The sequence below is a fragment of the Callithrix jacchus genome, chromosome 4, assembly GCF_049354715.1.
Source record: "Callithrix jacchus isolate 240 chromosome 4, calJac240_pri, whole genome shotgun sequence".
NCBI lineage: Eukaryota > Metazoa > Chordata > Mammalia > Primates > Cebidae > Callithrix > Callithrix jacchus.
Genome location: NC_133505.1, coordinates 135,882,699 through 135,904,573, shown reverse-complemented (window position 1 = coordinate 135,904,573; position 21,875 = coordinate 135,882,699). Strand labels below are relative to the sequence as shown.

General features: G+C 35.6%; 1 protein-coding gene across 2 annotated transcripts in view; it reads right to left on the bottom strand.

Moving 5' to 3' along the window:
* The window catches only part of LAMA2 (laminin subunit alpha 2), a 637,958-nt gene that overhangs the window by 214,108 nt on the left and 401,975 nt on the right, over positions 1-21,875 (bottom strand). For both annotated transcript variants that reach the window (XM_054254427.2, XM_054254428.2), the window contains exons 19-22: positions 16,997-17,208; positions 15,205-15,311; positions 9,037-9,217; positions 6,058-6,194 (exon numbers count right to left, since the gene is read on the bottom strand). In XM_054254427.2, the coding sequence (XP_054110402.2) occupies positions 6,058-6,194; positions 9,037-9,217; positions 15,205-15,311; positions 16,997-17,208 (637 nt within the window). The remainder of the gene's footprint in view (positions 1-6,057; positions 6,195-9,036; positions 9,218-15,204; positions 15,312-16,996; positions 17,209-21,875) is intronic.

The window sequence follows — 21,875 nt, the reverse complement described above, 5'->3', positions numbered from 1 at the left end:
AATACTACATAGACAACAGCTCTAACTAATCCCAGGAAAAAATAATTATTAAAGAAAAACAGAAAAAAAAACTAAAAGCAAAATCAAATTGCTAAAAACCAGTATTTAGGATTAAATACTCCATAAAAACATCTTGGAAAAAAATAAAACCTTTCTGGACCAACAACAACAACAATAACAAAGTAAAAAATCATTGTCAGCAGACCTGAAATAATAGGAATAAAATGTCAAAGATTAGGGAGGTAGTTAATGGAAGAAGAAAAATTACATGAAATGAAAGTTTGAATGTATGCAAATTAAAATCATTAGAATTTATATATATATATGGAAAAAATAATTTTAAGAGAATTTTTTTCTTGTTTATAAAAGATAATTGACTAAATCAATATCATAAACTTATATTATCGGATGTATAATACATAGAAGTGAAAATATATGCCAACATAGTACAAAGGATTGGAAAGGGGATTGGAGGTTTACTGTTATAAGGTTATTATGCTAAATGTAAAGTGGTATAATATTGTTTTGATGTACATTCTTCAAAATTAAAGAATGATATTCCTAGACAAAAGCCAAAGACATAAAATGAATAGGTATCTTTAATAATCCAAAAGTGAAGCAAAGATGTTATACAAATTACTCAATCCAAAAGAAGGCAGGACAAGATGAAAAAAAAAAAAAAAAAGAAGACAAGAGCAGGCAAGGCAAGCTAAAGCAAATAGAAAAGGGTAGACTTAATCCAATCTTACTAATACTTACATTAAATGGAAATGATTTAAATCCTCCAATTAAAAGGCCAATGTATTAAGATTGGATGAAAAATAAAGATTGAAGTATATGTTATTTAAACACACACACACACACACACACACACACACACACTCAGACATTAAGCTGGGCGTGGTGCTATACACCTCTAATCCCAGAATTTTGCAGAAGGATCACTTGAGCATAGTAATTTAAGACCAGCATGGGCAATATAATGAGACCTCATTAAATTTTCTACAAAATATTTAACAGCCAAGCATGTTAGTCCCAGCTACTCTGGAGGCTGAGGTGAGATGATTGCTTGAAGGTGGAGGTTGCAGTGAGCTGAGATCATACCACTGCACTCCAGCCTGGCAATGGAATGAGACCCTATCTCCAAAAAAAAGCACACATTAAAATATTAAAAAGAGAGATGAAAAAGATGATGGTATCAAAAAAAATACCACACAAACACCATTAAAAAGAAAGTTGGAATAGCTATATATATATATGAGAAAATGTGCGCTTGTGAACGAGGAATGTTACCTGGAATAAAGAGGGACACTTCACAATGTCAGAAGGCATCAACTTTTCAAAAAGACATAGCAATCTTAAATGTGCATGCACCTAACATCACTGCTCAAGAATACATGAATAAAATCTGAGAGAGGTGAAAGAAGAAACAAAGTTATAATTTAACACTCTCAGTAATTGAAAGAAAATGTAGATATAACAACCGTTAAGGATAATTGACCTATATAGAAGTTTTCATCCAACAACTCCAGAATACACATTATTTTCAAGTGTACATATAATAATAAACAAACTGAACACTATTCTGGGCCACAAAACAAATCTCAATAATTTTGAAAAGGTCTGAAATAATACAAATTATGTTATCAGACCAATTTAGAATTAAACTAGATACTAGCAACAGTAAAGATACCTTGAGAATTCCCCAAATATTTAGAAACAAAACATTATATTTGTAAATAATTAACCAAAAATAAAGATTGTATTAAACCAAGAGAAAATTAAAACATAATATATAAAAATATGTAGAGTGCAAACAAAGTAGTTCCTAGAAAAATTTGTAACACAAAGTCCAGTATTAGTAGAGAAAAAAGATTACAAATCAATGATTTAAGGTTTCACTTTAAGAAACTTAGAACACAAGAGAAAATTAAAGTAAGCAAAAAGAAGGAATGTTCTTTTCACACAAGTTGTTAAATTTATTAGGCAAAAGTTCTTCGTATTATTACCATGTTATTATTTTAATGTCTGTAGGATCTAAAGTGATGTCCCCCTTTTATTTATAATTTGGATTACTTGTTTCTTCTCTCTTTTTTCCTGATCAACCTTTCTAGAATATTATCAACTTTACTGATGTTTTCAAAAACCACCTTTGGGTTCCTCTAAAGTATTTCTGTTTTCTACTTCATTGATTGTGCAAACTCTTTTAGAAATTGTGATGATGGAATACTGGTGAATCCATTTCATGAGACTAGCAGTACCTTAATACCAACACCCCGACAACAACACTACAAGAAAAAGAAGTTCATACCAATATTCCTCATAAACATAGACCCAATGTCAAAGTCATTAACAAAATGCTAGCAAACAGGGTCCAACGTAATTTTAAAAGGATAATCCCCATGGCCAAGCAGGATTAAGCTGAGGCTTGCAAGACCGGATTGATATTTTGAAAATCAATCAGTATAATTTGTCATATTAACAGCTTAAAAAGAGATATCATATGGTCATCTCGATAGATGCAGAAAATTCATTTAACAAAATTGAACACATATTCTTGATAAAAGCTCTTAGCAAACTAAAAACATGAGGGAGCATCCTCAAACCAATTAAGAGCACCTATAGGTAAAATATGGCCAATATCATTTTCAATTGTAAAAGACAATGCTTTCCACTTAACATAAGGAATAAGGCAAGGATATTTGCTCTCACCACTTCTAGTCGATAGTTTATTGCAATAGGACAAGAGAATGCCACAGAAGTTACATAGACTGGAAAGGAATTAAGTCTGTATTTGCAGATGACATGATTATCTACAAGAAAATCCCAGTAAATGTACCAAAAAGTAACTAGATCTAATAAGTTTACCAAGATTACAGTATAGACAGTTGATGTATAAAAATAATTGTATTTTACCGTTCTAGTAATAAGCAATTCAAAACTGAAATGGAGCACAGTAGCATTTGATTTTGATGAAAAATATGAAACACTGATAAGTTTAACAATATATATGCAAGGCTTACATATCAAAAACTACAAAACATCTCTGAGAAAAAAATTATAAAGACCTAAATAAGGGCAGATTTAGTCCATGTTCATATATTGGAATAACTAATATTTTTATGGATCATTTTTTCCCAAATTGATCTATCAATTCAATACAATTTCAGCCAAATCCTAGCAGGCTTTTTGGTAAAGAAGTGACATGTTAAATTTGAAAGTTATGTGGAAATGTAAAAGAGCTAAAGTACTCAAAAAGCATTGAAAACAATAAATGAAGTTGGAGAGTTTACAATACCTGATGTTATAACTTGCTGGAAAGCTACAATAATTAACGTTTTAGCTAGTATTAACATAAGAATAGATCAGTGAAGCAGAAAAGAATCCAGAAATGTATAAACACTTGCAGAGTTGATAGAGTTAGAAAAGGAGCCAAAATAATTCATTGACTATTGCCTGATATATAGAAAAATTAATATTCAAAATGGAATACAAATCTATATTTAAGAGCTAAAACTATAAAACTTCTTGAAGAAATCATGGGAGAGAAATCTTTGGACCTTGTCTTTCTCGGGGAGAACATAAAAAGTAGGGACTCTAAAAGCAAAAGATAATAAGCTAACATTTATAAAAATTAAATGATAAAACTAAGTAAAAAGCAATCTATATGAATATGCTAAAAACTTGTATCCAGAATATATAAAGAATTCTTGCAATGCATTACTAAGAAAACAAACAACCCAAATGAAGATGTACAAATGGCAAATAAATAAAATGATTCCCAACATGATTGGGCATTAAATAAATGCAAATGACAAAAATACACATGCATCAGAATTCCTAAAATTAAAAAGGTTAAAATTTCAAGAGTTGGCATAGATCTGGAATGTTCTTATGAGAAAAACAGAAAACATTTGTATATAAACATGCTTTTGACTTGTATGCTAATGTTCATAGCAAAATTATAACCCCAAACTGGAAATGACCCAAATGTCCCTAAAATGGTAAACAGATAAGCAAGTCACCGTACCCTATACACACGGAATATTATTATATTGTTACTGATATATGCAACAATATGAATGAATCACAAACATATAACACCAAGTGAAGGGAGCCAAACAAAGAAACAAACAATCCCCCCCCCAAAAAAACAGACTATGATTCTATTTTTATGAAGTTGTAGAAATTGCAAAATTACTATGCTAGAAGGCGAAACAGTAGTTGCATGGGAAGTGATGGGGAGTTGACTGTGAAGGGGCACAGGGGATGATTACACCACTGTAATCATTGGTTAAAATTCATTACTCTAAGTGGGTAAATTTTATTTTAATACCTCACAAAAAGCTGATAAAAACCCAAAGTCATCATCTTTCCTTCCTGAACTTGCTTCTCCTCCTATAATTCCTATAGTTGTAAAGGGTACTTATCATCATCTACCCCACTGCAAAGCAAAACCTTGGAGTCATCCTTAAGCCTTCTCTTTCTGATTCCGCAAATCAATGAGTTCACTAGGCTGTATCAGCTTGAGTTCTAAAACATAACTCGCCCTCTCTAAATATCTTCATTGATGCTCATTACCTGGGTCCAGGCTTCTGGCATCTGTCATTAATATTTCTTCAACAGCCTTATACATTGTTGCCTTCCCTGCTGATGTCAGATAGATTTCTCTGGACATGACTCTGGCCATGTCACTTTCTATGGTCTACCAATGGGAAAAAATAATTTTTCCAAGCTAAATGTTGTTAAAATGACTCTTTAGAATAAGCTACTTCCTGAAACCAGAAACCTAGTAATAATTAAGGGGCAATTTCTTTTCTTTCTTTCTTTTTCTTTTTCTTTTTTTTTTTTTTTTTTTGAGATGGAGTTTTGCTCTTGTTACCTAGGCTGGAGTGCAATGGCGCAATCTCGGCTCACTGCAACCTCTGCCTCCTGGGTTCAGGCAATTCTCCTGCCTCAGCCTCCTGAGTAGCTGGGATTACAAGCACGCGCCACGATGCCCAGCTAATTTTTTGTATTTTTAGTAGAGACGGGGTTTCACCAGGTTGACCAAGATGGTCTCGATCTTTTGACCTCGTGATCCACCCGCCTCGGCCTCCCAAAGTGCTGGGATTACAGGCTTGAGCCACCGCGCCCGGCCTCTTTTTCTTTTTTTGAGACAGAGTTTTGCTCTTGTTACCCAGGCTGGAGTTCAATGGCGCAATCTCGGCTCACCGCAACCTCCGCCTCGTGGGTTCAGGCAATTCTCCTGCCTCAGCCTCCCGAGTAGCTGGGATTACAGGCATGCGCCACCATGCCCAACTAATTTTTTGTATTCTTAGTAGAGACGGGGTTTCACCATGTTGACCTGTATGGTCTCGATCTCTTGACCTCGTGATCCACTCGCTTTAGCCTCCCAAAATGCTGGGATTACAGTTTTTGTTTTTGTTTTTAAGACAGCGTCTCACTCTGTGCCAGGTTGGAGTTGAGTGGTATGATCTCGGTTCACTGCAATCTCCACCACCCGGGTTCAAGCGATTCTCCTGCCTCAGTCTCCTGAGTAGCTGGGACTACAGGTGCACGTCACCAGTCCCAGCTAAGTTTTGTATTTTTTTAAAGATGGGGTTTCGCCATGTTGACCAGGATGGTCGTGATCTCTTGACCTTGTGATCTGTGTGCTTCAGCCTTCCAAAGTGCTGGGAGTATAGGCACGAGTCACCACACCCGGGCTTAAGGGGCAATTTTCTATAGATTTTTGGAAAATTAATTCATTTCTCATTCCCTCATACTTTGCAGATGTATTTCCTTGTGTCTCGGTATGAGGTTACAGCTCTTTTCTGATATTATTATAGAATTTTTCTGTTTTTTATACCCCTTTTATTGTAGATTTCATGGATTCAGCTGCATAAATGTGTACTTACTTCATCATCTTTCCTACAAGTAAAATGTAAGCTACTGATCAGTATCTGAAATCGCATTATAGTAATAAAATATTGAATTTTGAAATGCCCAATTGCAGAGCTCTACAAAACAAAAATCTCTCCAAAAACTTATCAGAGCAAAAAGTGGTTCACTCACCTTACAACCAGTGGTAATGCTGTGGCCCCAGCTATTGGGTGCACATTTAGAACATTTCTCTCCGATGGTATTGGGAGGGCAAATGCATCGCCCAGTCTTTGGGTCACAGTTATTACCCAGATGAGCACACTCACAAGCTTCACAGGTGAAAGAGGAAAAACAAACAAGGAGGAAAAAATAGTAAAAAATGTTATATAAAGTGTTGAGTTTTATATTGCGATAGTTTGTCTTATTTTCTTTTCACGTCTATACTTAAGTTTAGTTGGAAATAAAAACTCACCTCATTCATCTTTTATATCATAGTATAATGCATTTCACAAAGAAGCTGTTCAAAAATATATGATGAATTTCATTTAATAATTTCAAAAGTTAAAGTATTTTTAGCTTCCCTATGAAGTTTAGGAAAGGAAAGAACTGGTATTATCAGACTCCTCAATAACTGTAATACCTTATATCCACATCCTATAAAGTTTACTATTTTGTGTGTATCTTTAAGTTTATTTCTAATTTGTCTGTTCTGTACCGGTTAGTTTTTCTTTGTCGTCGATGAGCCTGATCTGCAGTAAAAATAATAAGCTTAATAAGCTTCTTAAATTCGGTACATCATGTACATAGTTAGAAAAGCACACATCAGGATATGGTAATTTTGCAAATACTTTAAAATAGTTGAATTACAGTGTTTACATATAAAGATACTTTTGATTTTTATTTACCTCCTGACTTTTTTCTATAGATTTTTCATTTTTGTTACTATCATGCAACATTCAAAGAGTATAAAGTTATCTACCTTTTGTCCTTTTTCAGAGACTGCAAAAATAATGTTTGAGAAGATCTTCAAAGTCATCCAAGACGAGGAATGCATGCCACATAGCGATAGTTGACCCAGCTACTAAGAATATTTGTGTGCAGCATTTCATATCAAAGAAATGTAAGTGACAGAAGAAACCCAAATACTTGAATTCAAATGGAAGACTAATGTCTAAGAGTAAACTTTTAATCAGTTATATGATGACTGAATCATTTCCACTGAATATATTTAGAATATTTGACTAAATTCACATTTTATGAGATTGCTCACAGCATTACATACCAGCGGTGAACGATGTTTAGAAAAATACTTTACACAGAGTAAACACTAAATAAATGTAAGCTATTGTTGTTTTTATTATTACTGTTGTTGCTAATTTGAAGCCAAATGATTTATTTTAGATTTGTCATTAAGAATAAAAATAGTTACCATCGTGTTTAAATTTATATGCTAAAAAGTGTCATGGGACAGTCCACATTGTTACTTGCAAATAGAAATTCTCTTGAACAGTTCTTCAGTGGAATCATAACACTAAATATAAAGAAGACCTGAGTAATTAGCTAGTTTTCCTGTGTCAAAGCACAGTGTATACCACAATTAATAAAACTAATAAAGATAATAATAATAATGATAAATGATTCCATAGCACTTACATGCTAGGCATTACTTTAGATATTTTATAGCCACTAACTCAACTAATTGTAACAAAAACAGTGTGTGGTAGATACTATTAATATCTAATTTAATAGATGAATTTTGCAGATGGAAAGTGAAACAAAATCACTCAGTCAAGGTCCCAAAACTAGTTACTAAGGAAGCCATTAGACACTTCCCAGCTGTTCTGTGCAAGTCATATCCTCAGCTATGTTACTATCCTGCCTGTTTAGTGCTTTTTTTTCCTATGGTGTTTCTTTGGGTTAGAATGCTAGTAGCTCCGCATTTCTTAAATGCTGTCACCATTCTATAATTTAAAATAATATTCTTAACTCATTTATAATTTGTTAGTGTATGTATTTAAATGTATAATACTACCTCATTAATTCATATTAAGTAAAAATGTCAGTGAGCTTTGGATTTAAAGAACAGGGTATATTTTAAAATACAGCTTCATAATTTTTAAGAATATATAGTTGTTGGCTTAGAGATATGTAGATTCTTAGAGGATCTACAATTATAACAATTAGAATAACTTATCATGGCTTAAAATTATGGTAAAAACCACATATCTAAAGTGCTGGAGAATGTCTGAAAGACATTGGTTCTTTAAATAGTTTTAAATATTATTCCTACTGCTTCTTACATAAATTTGCCACAACAGTGAATAACAATGTTTTAAGATCTTACTGTAGTGCTGAGAGTATGTGAGTATCATCCAGGCTGAATCAATGAGGTTAGTAAGCAAAGATGATACTCAACCTAGTGATTGTTGGAATAGGGGTCAACTCAAAATTAGTGGCATATAAATCAAGGCCAATGCTCAATCTTTACTTTCATCTGCAGCATGCTAACTGATATTTTCTTAGCTCATGATTTGGGTGAAGGCTGTGGCCGGATGTATAAGCACACTGCTTGAGGGAATCATGGTTACAGACCTCTGCCTGCATTTTATAATGAGCTAAAGATTCAGAGCCAATCTGTTTCTTAGAGATTCTCTCTGTCAGAATATCAGTTTTCAAGGCAGCCAAAAGTAGATCAAAACATGTTTTGGGGGTACCAGTAAAAAAACAACAACAAAATCTTGACTTCCTGATCCTTATACCAATTTTGCAATAGGAAAAAGGGAAAGTTGAAATGCATTGGTGTGGGGGAAGTGGGTGGAGCTTAAACTAAGGTAAGATTGCTACCAGAAAAATTGAATATTTAACTTTCAAACTGTAGCAGTCTTTGAGTGACTGGCCAAATGAAAGTCATAGACAGGGAGGGATACAACCAAATTAGCATCTGTTGATTTTTCTTGAGTACTTACACATGGTTATTTATAAGGCAATGTTTCAAACTGTCATGTATTTCATTTGTTAAGTAATGTTAAAATAAGTAATTTCACATTATGTTAAATGTTATATCATATATTTGTTATCAATGAGCACTTCTTGAAAAGAACAAACTGTTACAGATGTCAGACACTAAAACCACCAGAGTGAATATGGCAGACTTCAGTCTCACTTACAGACCTGTACAGCCTCCTTCTTGGAAGTTGAAATAGCCGTGGGCACAGCGGTCACATTTCTTCCCTGTGACTCCAGGTTGGCACCAACATTGTCCACTCTCTTCACAGTCAAATGACTTAGACCCAAAAGAATTGCAGTTGCAGGGAACACAACCCCTTGCTGATTGTAGGTCAAAGGTTCCAGGCTGGCAATAGAAGAGGAGAGAAAAATTAAATTTAAATCCATTAACTCAAAGTGAAACAAGATGCATGCTACCAAAGATCAGGTGGGAAAGGAGGAACTTTAAAGTTGTCATGATTCTTCACTGATGTTATGACAATTGGGTCTTCATTTAATCAAATGGACCTTTTCTATGATATCCAAAGAGAGAAGTTCCATTATTCTGAAATTTCATCAAAATTAATGGCAGAATTAGGTGCTTCCTTTACTGTTATCTTTTCACCAGCCTTTCCCAATATTTTTCAAGGTTCTAATAGCAATATGGAAAAAACCTATAGGTGGTATTTCTAGTCTTAATTTAAAATTTTACTTGCTTTATTCTTAGTAATCTGAATTATTTTCCAATCTTATGTACTCCTACTTGGTAAAAATAATTTCAACATTATTGACCAGCAGTGTAAAGTTAAAATAATTCTTTTTGCTCTAATGTTTGATCTAATTTTGTCACATATCCAAAAATAATTTTAATCATTACTATTGTGCTCACATTATAAATATAATTTTCAGGTTATGCTTACACTGAACAAATACTTGGTTCAACAAACATTTGATGTCTTGGGTTTCATTCTAACAATTGAAATTGATTGGTGAGAACACGTATTAAAGCATCAGATCAGGTAAGCAAAGTAAACTTTTATTCTCTGTTGAGTTATTCAAATGCATATCTCTTATCTATCTATAACAAATCATCTTTTATGATCAAGTTTGCATTATCAACTTTGGCTGACTTTCTTGAAATGCATGTCATCAGGCCTAAAATGACAATGTTAGAAAGTGCTAATGGATTAAAAAAATCACTCCTAGCAGAAAAATGAAAAACATCTATCCGGGTTAAAATACGTCAGGGTTATTTTTTAAAAATATAAAACATGTCACATTATTATGATATTTTAATCTGGAAATTAGTCTCAGTAATTACTTCTTTGTAAAAATAATTCTTATTTTGGGAAATTAGACTAAATAATTGCTTCTTGGTTAAAAAAAAAAAAACCTTGCCACTTAATGTGAGCCACCTGAAGAGAAATGAATAAGTCTCATTATATATTTCAGATATTATTGTTAGTAGTTTTAAAAATAAGTTCTAAAAGTGAAATCACACTGAAAATTAGACTTTTTAAATGACTGTAGCTAAGAATACTTTTATTTTTAGAGTGTAAAAGGGGTTGACTCAGTTTGACAATTATTCTTATCTTTATATTTACTGTTGGCTTTATTTTTATTGCTAGTTCTAATTCAGATTGCAGTAGATGATTAAAGAATAAAGCATGTAACAGCTCTAATAGATGACATGATTTGAAATTAAATTCACCTATATAAAAATATTAACCATATACTATTATTATTGGTAAAAAGAAATTTACATAAAATTTTAGATACTTGACTTAGAGAAATAATCAGAAATTGGAATGATTGTTAAAGCAAAAGCATGCCCATTACAATATTATTTATCATGATGAATAACTATGCAGGCACTTAAATGTTCAATGTTAGAAAAATTGTTGAATAAATTAAATTATGACATTCACATTTTGAAATAATATGTGAGAATTAAAATCCTGTTATGAAGCAGTTTTAATGATATAAATACGCTTAGAACATAGCATGAAATAGAAATTTTAAAAAATACAAAACTATATAAATACTATGTAAATTTCAATCACATACCCCGAATGACACACATACCACCCAGACACACAAACAGAAACAGAAATGCATAGACAAAAAAGACTGAACAATATATTAAAACAGTACTGAAAAATATCTGAATCATAGAAATAATACTTTGTATTTAATCTTGATTTCAGAAATTGTCTCCACTCATATATATACTGATATATACACTCATATACACACTTATGCATACACATACTCATATATACCTATATCTATATCTGACACACTCATATTGATATACCCATTAAAGGGCTGTGTGTACACCCCTTTAAATCAATCAAATATCCAATGAAATTCCAAATTATAGCTATCATTTTAAACATTCCAAAATCAATTATGTAAAGAAATATACAAGAAGAAATGCCTCTACCTCACTTTTCAAATATTTAAATAATGTAGCTTTAAAGGCTAAGTTTAGCAAAATAAATACTACCAAATTTCCCTAATAAAATGTTTATAAATTTGATATTCAAAAATTTATTTCAAAGGCTAAAGAAAACCCCACTAGTAAACAAACTTAAGGAGCCGATATCCATAGTCAGGAATTGAGATTAATGAGGTAAAATGAATACAAGAGAGGATGCCTGTCCAGACCCAGTGGGAAATTGGATGGGTTCCCATAAATGTGTTTCTTTCAAGGTAATAAAAACTAGCATCACATACTGTGCTTCCTTTTTGCAAAGCACGATTCTAAACCTTTTACAAATCTAAACCCTTTACTAATATGTACTCATTTATTTCTCAGGACAACCCTGGCAGACAGTTGTCATTATCACCTGTTTTATTGAGTGGTGAAACTAAGGCACAGAAGGTTTAAGTAAGTTGCCCATGGTCATGAGCTAACCCATTTTGGAGTCAGGATTCCAGATCAGCTAGGTTGGCTTCCGACTCCGAGCTCTTAACGCTCACACATACTGCCGCAGAGGAAGAAATAGTCTCAGGACAAAACACTGCTTCATACAATAGTATTGTAAGATATGCAGGGCTTGAATGAATGTGGATTTTCTGCTAAATTTACATTTTGGAGACATTTTAATCAGTTATTATCTCTTTCTTTTATTGTAAATGTAAGCATTTGTTTTTGAAAAAAAAAATTATTTTAAAGATTTCTCCCTTTAACAACACTAGTAATAATGATAGCACTCATGCCTTACTCTTTACTAAAACTCTCCAGGCTCCTGCCTGATGCACTGTTCTCACTGCTACCCTGAGACAGTCTTGGAGGTGGCTCATCCCATCTACCTGCAAGACAACCTGCAGTACAGAATTTTCTGACTGAAAACCTCCAGTTTCTTGTCTCTTGGACCTACTAGAGGTGCTCTGCAATAGACTGAATGTCTATGTCTCCCCAAATTTATAGGTAGAAATCTTAACCCTCAAGGTGGTGGCATAGACAGGAAGTGGGGACTTTGGGAGGTGACTGGGTCATCACGACGGAGCTCTCATGAATGGGATTACTGCACATATAAAAGAGCCCCCAGAGAGGTTCCTCCGACATGTGAAGTTCCAGTGGGTAAATGACTGTCTAGAGAAAGTGGGCCCTCACCAGATAGAAAATCTGCGAGCGTCTGGATCTTGGACTTCCCAGCCTGCAGAATTGTGAGAAATGAATTTCCATTGTTTACATGCCACTTAATCTATGCTATGTTCTTATAGCACCGTGAATAAACTAAAAGGAACTTCCACAAGATTATCCTTCTCTCAGTCTGATTGCAATAAGTTACTAGAGACTTCCTGCCCAATTCAGGATTCCTTTAATGGCTAAAATTTGCTTGGATATATTCCATTGGCTTGGCCAAGAATTTAGGATTTGACAAAATCCACCAAACAAGGCTTTTTCTACCCAGTCTTTCTGTCTGTGTTTTCCTGGGAGTCAGAAATCCACTGCAGCAGAAGGCTATGCTCTCTCCCTCCCGTTTCATGCTTCACTGGCCTTTCCCCCAGGAAATCTCTTGGCATTTGCTTCTTGGAGTATGTAAGCAGACATAAACCCTCTGAAGTGGATCTTACTACAGATGAAGAAGCTGAATTACAGAAAGATTCAAGGAATTTATAGCTAGGAAGTAATGAAGCCGGGATTTGATCTAAGGCAGTCTGACATCAACATTTGTTTTTTAAAAAATGTGTGATAATGAGCCAAGAAATAAAACTATAATTTTTTTTTTTCACTTTTTCTTCCTTTTATATTCCCCGTCCTTCTTCTACAGCCTATTCTCAACTCCCTACCGGTACTGGCTCTATACTGGCAAGTCTTGTCTCCTGCTCTTCTGCAGTTCAGCCTGGGACCTCTTCTTCTCTCCTTCCCTCTCTTCCTTCTTCCCCAGAATTTGTTTTGTTTTGTCCTGTGGTATGAGAATCACACTTTTGTAATTAGAAACAACTTTCCCCATTTTGAGTATTTGTTCATTTATTGTGTGTGAAAATGTGTTTCTTGTGTTTGTCGTACACATAAGCACAACTGATGTGGAAATTAACAAAATTCTTAATTATGGTAAAATGCCAGATAAATGGGTTGAGTTTTCTTGGGCAAATAACTTTCTTTGCTAGATTTTCCTTTATTTGTTCATTTATAAAATTAAGCTTTCTCCAAAGGATGTCTGAAGTCCCTTCCATTTCTAAGATTATAGGTTCTCAAAACAGATTTTTATTTCATTTCTACATATTCATGGTTAATTGAAAATTTGGTTAACTGAATGTTTTATGATCCTATGAACTTGAGTATGCTTTTTAAAGCATATGGACGGTTATTTTTAAAAGGGCAAGGGTTCAATTAGTAATTGTCTAAATTTTGCATTTGCAATTTGCAAACTTAGCAACTGTTATTTGGTAAAATGCCACCAGGGAACTTCAGCCGCAGCACACGGAACACAACATGCGAAGGCATGAGCCATGCAGTGCCTCTGGGATTACCGAAGCTGGGGCCCGATAGGCTCCCCGAGGGCACCCGCTGGAGCCGCCGATAGCCCACCTCTGGGGAGAACCCAGCACCCGTTGCGCTCTCCGAGGCTGCTCCTCCTGTTGGTGCACCTGCCTGCTGAGGTTGCACTGTTTCCCTATGAAGCCTGATTTACAGACACATCTTCCTGTAATATCACACTGCGGTGACACAGAGCCAGCGGGATCGCAGTCACAGAGCACACAGAATCGCTTCTCTGGGCCCCGCCACATATTGGGCTTTAAAAGCCAAACAAAAAATGAAAACAAAACAGAGCACATGATATTATTCAAGAGATAGAAGCAGATGACATTTTCAAACTTCCTACAGTAAGGCCAGTTTGACATCGGAGAAATGCTTGCTTCTGCTTAACTGTCTTTATCAGGAATGCAATGTATTTGTGAGAAACAGCTAAAACAAATCTGCCCGCCCTCATGGAGGAATCTGAAGCTGCTTGCCATACTGAAAGCAGGGCAACTGGCATGTTCAGGGACTGAGAACATAGTACTCTATTTTAACTGAATATTTCAGTTTGGCAAAATAATGCACCTTAAAAAATACCTTGACTAGCTTCTCTACTGAAAACTTCTGTTAAGTAGAGTGCTCACAGGAAACAGCTTTTAAGTGTTGGAACTACAATAAGGTGTGTGCTAAAAAACAAAGGGAGCAACATATTATTCTGCCAAAAATGTAAAGGCAAAGGAAAGAGTATCTCCACAGATTAAGATTAAATTTGCATGCTATTTGTTTCAGAAATATCTGAATTCAAGTAAATATTATACACAGTCACTGCCCAAAAAAAGTAGGTTTAAGGTCAAATGGCAATATACAATGAATTTTGTTCTAGTTTGGAAAAAAAAAAAAAAAAAACCCTTTTCCTGGGCCAAGCGCAGTGGCTCACCCCTGTAATTGCAGCACTTTGGGAGGCTGAGGCAGGCAGATCACGAGGTTAAGAGATTGAGACTATCCTGGTCAACATGGTGAACCACCAAATCTACTAAAAAATACAAAAAATTAGCTGGGTGTGGTGGCACAAGCCTGTAGTCCCTGCTACTCAGGAGGCTGAGGCAGGAGAGTCACTTGAACCCGGGAGTCAGAGGTTGCAGCAAGCCGACATCACACTACTGCACTCCAGCCTGGGGACAGAGCAGAAATTTGTCTCAAAAAAAAAGAGAAAAAGAAAGAAAAGAAAAAAAACCTTTCACTGATTACAGTCTTTTCAATTGTAGAGCTGAATAATCCCAAATCTTCCTTTCAGTTTACGAAGGTATAGAAAACATGTCACGAAAAGCCAATGAGAATTTGCAAGGAGGAAGTAATCCATGGGTCAGCCTCTACTTTACCTTGCATTCATCACATCTCTGACCCTGCACGTTGGCTCTGCACTCACATTGTCCAGTCTGACTGTGGCAAATCTCAGAGAAAGAGCCATTGGCATTACAGAGACAGGCTGCAAAGAGAAGAGAGGTCTGTGGTCAGGAAAACTTTCTAATAGTCTGAATAGGCTTGTTAAATAATAATATACCCCACATGGTAACATGGACAGCTAAGCTCAGTAACAGAATGTTTTCTGATTTGTTGAGTGTACTGTTAGGCATTCTACCATTTAATCCCTATGACAACTCTACAAGCTATAGAGATAATTCATGTAAAGGCTTCAGCACCATGTCTGGCCTATGATATGCCATTGAAATACTAACATCATCACCGTTATTCCATCTTGAGCAAGAAGACACTGATATTCAAAGAAACCATAACATTGCCCTAGAATTCACTGGTGAACAACTGATACGCACAGCTACCAGGAGCACTGCTACCAAAGACAGCTACTATGTGTGAGCATCTCCAGGACTCGGGAACTCACTGGATACCCTCTATGTGCCAAATCCTTTAATTCCCACAGAAAATTCATGACCCTAGATGATCTGTCTGAAAGGAAGAATTTCTTAAGCTTCCTATGATTTTACACATTTGTCAAGAATCCAGTATTTAAAGGCACTTTGAGCCATTGGAAATTTTGCTTTTAAAAAAACAATCAATTTACAGGTTATATTAATAGGTGCCAATTGGTCCAGAGAGTGATTTGGTTTTGATTCAACAAATTATCATTTTTAAATGACAAAAAGCTGGAACTCGTCTTCTAAACCTGTGATAAGAGAGACACATTTCTTAATGAAATACGGTACCCTACTGGGTCTTTGGTGCTTACAGTAGAGTTGATGATAGGCTACATTTCCAGTGGTTTCTATAATTCTGCATGTCCTGGGACCCACCTGAATAATTGGAAGAGTCTCTCACATAAACTGGACAGAAATGAATGGATAGGCTGGTTTCCCAACCTACTCTGCCTAGAGATTCTGATAGTAGATGAAGCTGATGATGGCCAAGTGCTAACATTGGATTCACATTCCATTTGACCTTCTGCAACAAGATCCCCCTTCATATTACAATCCCACTGACATTAAGGATTTGTAAATTCTATAGCATATTAATACAGCTAAAAAGGTAAAGATGGGGGAGAAATGTATTATACTAATATGGATGAAGCCCTAAAGTAGCTAATTTTGTGGAAGGAAAATACTGAAAGAGCATTCTAGAAGTAGTCCTAAAATGAGTAGTATGAAACTAAAATGAGGTAATCACTCAACAATGACTAATGCCGTGTGTGATAATATTGGCAGAATTTACACCTATTACAAAATACAGCTGTAAAGTTAACATATGAAGGCATAACTGATTAACATCTTCTGAAATAATATGGGCAGAAAAATTTATTTCAAGCAAGTGATTAGAATTGAGATAAACAAAAAAGGATACGGGGGGTCTATCTAATTTCTAAATTCTTTCCTGCTGTGGACATAAGTTCATTAAAAAAAATCTTCATTCCTCATGTGAATAGAAACATGTTTATCATTTGGAAAACAGTGACAATTCAATAATGCAGCAATTTTAAAAGGATTTACTCTAATAGTACAAGAAAATATTCTGGAATATGCAGACCCTGTAGAGTCTGTGCATCTATCAACCATGTATTCCATATAATTTCCTACTCTTCAATCCACGCTCAAGAGCTCATCAGCTACTTTGAGTACAATACATCAATTCTGTCAGGGGCATCAATAGTTCAGGACTTACGCTGACAGTTCTTTGCATCAACTGCGTCTCCAAAATATCCATCAGCACAGAGCTCACAGTACCGGCCTGTTGTACCTGGCTTACATATCAGACAGGAGCCAGACAAGCTGTCACAGCTGCCAGGGATGGAGAAGTCAAGGTTGTCATTGCATTGGCATGGCTGACATGATCCTCCAGGTACAGAGGGTTGTCCAAAATAGCCTTCTGCACACCTAAGGCAAAAAATTTCATCCGTGAGCCTTTGGGGAGATCTCAGTCAGGGCAATGTTTACATGTTTTTTATTCTCCTCTCCCAGGATGATGGCTTCTCCTTTTAAGTGTTCCTTTTCTCAAACGCAAGGTGATTAAAACAATGCTTTTCTACAACTGCAGTGTAGTTACAAGATGAAATCCTGCCAGCCACTAGTAATTAGATTTCAGCCCCCCAAAAAATAATCTTGTCATTGGCACTGAAGACGAGACTAAAGCATACTAAGAATCTGCTGCTGGCACTCCGGAGGAATCCAGGTCCATGTTGGAAAGCCTTTGTAGTACAACATTGTATGTCTGTACTCCAACGGGTTATTTTCTCTACAAATATGTAAGGTTCACATTTTTTGTTGTTGTTGAAGCCAGAACTTGTTATGAGGAAACAAGCTTGCAAGGAAATTCCATAATAAGAGTTCAGAATTTATTAACTAGAAACTGTGACTCAGAATATTCTTACTAATTGGGTGGGGGCTGCAGTATATCTGAATTAATAATCTGTTTGTGTGTATTTGCATATGAATTCAGAGACAGATTTTCATTGAAGGCTTTACTAAAGGGAAGTCTGAGAAAGCATGCCTGCATATTATGGGAATATACCATAAGGCGATGCTGAACTGTGCCTGCAACTCTATCAGTAAATTCTATGTCTTCCTCCCTCCCTCCATCCCTCCCTCCTTTCCTTCCTCCCTTCCTCCTTCTCTCCCTTCCTTCTTTTCTCCCTCTCTTTCCTCCTTCTTTCCTTCCTTCCTTCCTAAAACCTATTCACATATTATTGGAAAAACACAAGTTTGTTTATAGGGCATAGCAGCGAAGATTTTTAAAAATTACAGCAGCAAATTTTCTCTGACCCAAATGTTATATTTTAAAATACAACGTATTGCTGCAGGTACGCAGATACGTCCTTAATAGGCAGCACCTATTTATATTCTGTTCTTCCCTCTCTTTCAATGACATTTGCTCATGCTTCATACTAAGTCACACTTGCCAAAGGAGAAACAGAACAGGGCATCTGAATCTTAAGGTCAGGCTAGCTCTGTTATCTCTGCCATCTTATTAAGACAAAGTCTTTTGTAGCAGGTATCACAATTGAAGGGGATCAAAAACAATGTGGGAGGATATAATCTCCTCAGTAGTATACCACTTTTATGTTCATCTACTCACAGATATGCAGTCATCCTTTAGAGAAAGGCTCTTTACTACCAGAAATGGTTTAAATCTAGTACATTATATTGAGAGTACTTTAACAATATCACAATTATAGGGCAGAGTCATTCATTTATTTGGTGCAGACTCTTTGACTATTTCAAGGTTTCTAGAAAATGTATAGGTACTATAATTTGTAGATTTGATCTTTTCTCAGAATTTTTAATATGAAATTACTTATATTCACAAAATATTTTATAAAATTATGAGTTGTAAATAATATTGCTTGGAAGAATGCTGCCAACCACAAATGTAATTATTCATTAATTCTCTATTATGAAATATGTAGTAAAATGTGAGTGCATAAAATTTTCCCATAATCTCTTCAGGAGTGGTATTTGATAAAGATAAGAAGGTCCTTTTGAATTTTAACCTGATTCTTCTTGCCTTATTTAATATTCGGAGCTTATGCTTACATCCACATATATTCACATCGCATTTTGTTTACCACTAAGAGAATGACTTTGCTCCACTGGAATAAGGATATACAATGATCATTATCACAGCAAACGAAAACCTATTATTTTCAGCTCACTTTCCTCAAGATGACTTATTGCCCTTCGGAGAGATGGCATTATATAGAGATCTGGGAATTTTTCTTAACTTCGATATCAATTAATAAGACTGAAATTCTCCATAAAAAGAAAAAAATTCATTTCAGAGAGAAAATAACTATAATTGAATAGAATAAAGAAGCATCTGTCTTTTATTTTTTCTTACAGGACATGTAAGGAAAATTTGTGAATTTACATAATAGAAATTCATATGCCATGTTATTGACAGTAGGACTATTTCCTGCAACACTTCAGCACATTACTGGTGTATGGGTGTGTGTTTCTATACAGAAAACAGTATTAGAGATTTCTGAAGATGTTCTGCCAGGAATTAAAAAGCAATTCGAGGGTCAGAGAATACAACACTGCTAATCATATCACTTTTATTAATAAAAATAGTGTGTTATAGTCTGATCAAGTTGGATTCACCTAATTAAAATTAGTTCAAATCATAGTCCTTTGGATTTTCACTCCACTAAAAGTAATTATAGTGTGAAATGCCATTCCCTCTCATTTTCATAGGTAAGACAGAATGAGTGCATTTAAAAAAATAGTTTATTGACAGCTTTGCATGAAACGGACATCTTGACATAACAAAACCATTATTCTTTTCCACATCTGTTAACCTTTCAAATCAAGTTGCAGTATTTTGAAAAAGGACTGCTTAAATGTAAATAAGACTCCAGATAACACATGCAGGTATTTGTTATACTTGCTGTGATTGATAATTTAGGAACAATATTGGAGGGGGAGGGAGACAGAAAGAGAGAGAGAGAGGGAGAAAAAGAGAAGAAGTGCAGAGAAGCAACAATGAGAAGAAAGCAACCACACCGATGAGACTTTTATCTCATTCTGCCCCATCATTTCCTCAGCAACTTTTGGCTAAAATCACGGCCCACATTTCTATTACTATACACTGAAAACAACGAAACAATATAATGTTAGCTTAATCTAGCCAAGCAAATTTAAAAAGCTCTTGTTTCCTCCCGCCCCATTAAAAAAAAAATCAGCTGAGCACGTTTACAGGGTACTAATATAAATAAGGTACGGTCTTTATACTACAGTCCACGCAGAATGAACACATATCTTAAAATGTAGCAGCAGAACAACTAGAGATATGCAAATGCTGTTATGGCCGCACAGAAAAGGGCAACCAACGCAGATTAGGATTAATCCAAGGGCACTTTCAGTATGATAGTGCTGAATTTTGGGAGCTGAACAGGGATTAGTTAGCCTGAGGGGGAGGAGTGAAAGGGCTGCAATCTTCCAGGCGGAGGGAACAGTATTGGCAAAGGCACAGAAGAAGGTGGCTGATGTTTAAAGGAGCGTGGCTGTGCTGCAACGCTGTGTTCTTACTTCCTCTCATTTAACATAATCAGCAAAAGACTGAGGGTGTTTGCCTGCTCATATGGTGCCTTTTGCAAGTTGGAAATAAAGTGTCCTCTCTAGATATATGCAGAAAAAGTAAAGAGACAGTGATACAGCTAGACACCCAGGCAACACATGGAAAAGAAGAGGGCAAACTGCATTCAAGCCCTCAACCTGCTCCCGCCCTGAGTGCCTTTGTGCAGTGTACAAACTACACAACCACACGAGTGGCCTCTTGACACCTCAGTTGGAGTCGCAATTTTGCTAACAGTACTCCAAGCAGGTATAATTGCCTCTCCTATTTCTGTAGCCCATACTCTGAATTCAGGACCCAAAGGCTCAAGGAAACTCAGAAGTGAGTAGAAGGTCTCACCAGCATGGTGATCAGAGGGGTGATTTGACTGGATTCGAATTCAGATATTTTAAAGCACTCAAAATCTAAATGGGATTTTGGAACTGAAATTTAAGTAACAAAAAGGAATTTCTGAATCTTGTTGATACAACTGTAGGGGAATTTTCAAAATATTAAGCAATTGGATTCAAATACCTTCTACATTTTCACTGGTAATTGTGAAATTAGTCCTAGCTTTTGACCCCTCTCTCCTCACCTAAGGAGGAATTGTTAAAAATTTGCTGGCTGGGGAGAAGTGCGGACTTAAGAAGTCTATGTATCCCACTAGGTTTCACGTTGTCCTATAGAACTTGCCACAGCCGTTTTGAAATGCCTTCTCCATAATGTATGACATGTTGGCGAGCTAACAAACCTATTCTGAAAGTAACTTAGTGTCTGATCAAGCAGGTATCCTCAGCACTTAACTCATTTTTTGCTCAATATTCTTTTCAATTGCCCTTGATGCTCCAATCCTTACCCCATCCCTTTTAGCCCTTCAAGATGCTGTCTCTCTGTTATTTTTTTCTCCTCATTCAGATGATAAAAGTCTAGAATCTTAGAAAAGGTGCCATAATAAATGCCTTCTCCCCTAACTCTCTGACTCTTCTTTCTCCTTTGTTTAAAACATTCCCCAGCAAAGTAGTGATACCTCAAAAATAGTGGTATTTTGGCCCTAAGTGAATGTTTTCCAAGCTGTAACAAGTGTTCTATTTGTGACAGAATAGCAGTCCATGTTTTTCTGTATATTGTTTGGCCATTCTCCTGTTCACTGTTTTTCTTCACCCCCTCGATTCAAGAAGCAAGGCCATCTAGTGCTACATGTCTGAAGGGATTTGACAGGGTAGAAGGCAAAGACATAGAAATCTTCCAGATCCTGAGCTCTGAAAGTCACCAGTTCCATAAATCTGGCTCCACCTCTTCCAAACAGAAAATGGGATGGAGTTAGAAAGGCAGATGGAAAAATGATGATGGTAGAGATGTTGGTGGGTCTTAATAGCAGAATGAAAGAAGTTGAATGATCTCTGTGCCCACCAAGAATGGAATGATAGTAGCAGAGAGACTTTCTAGACCTGAAGAGAAAGGTAATTAGGAGGACAAGGAAAAAGGGATAGGC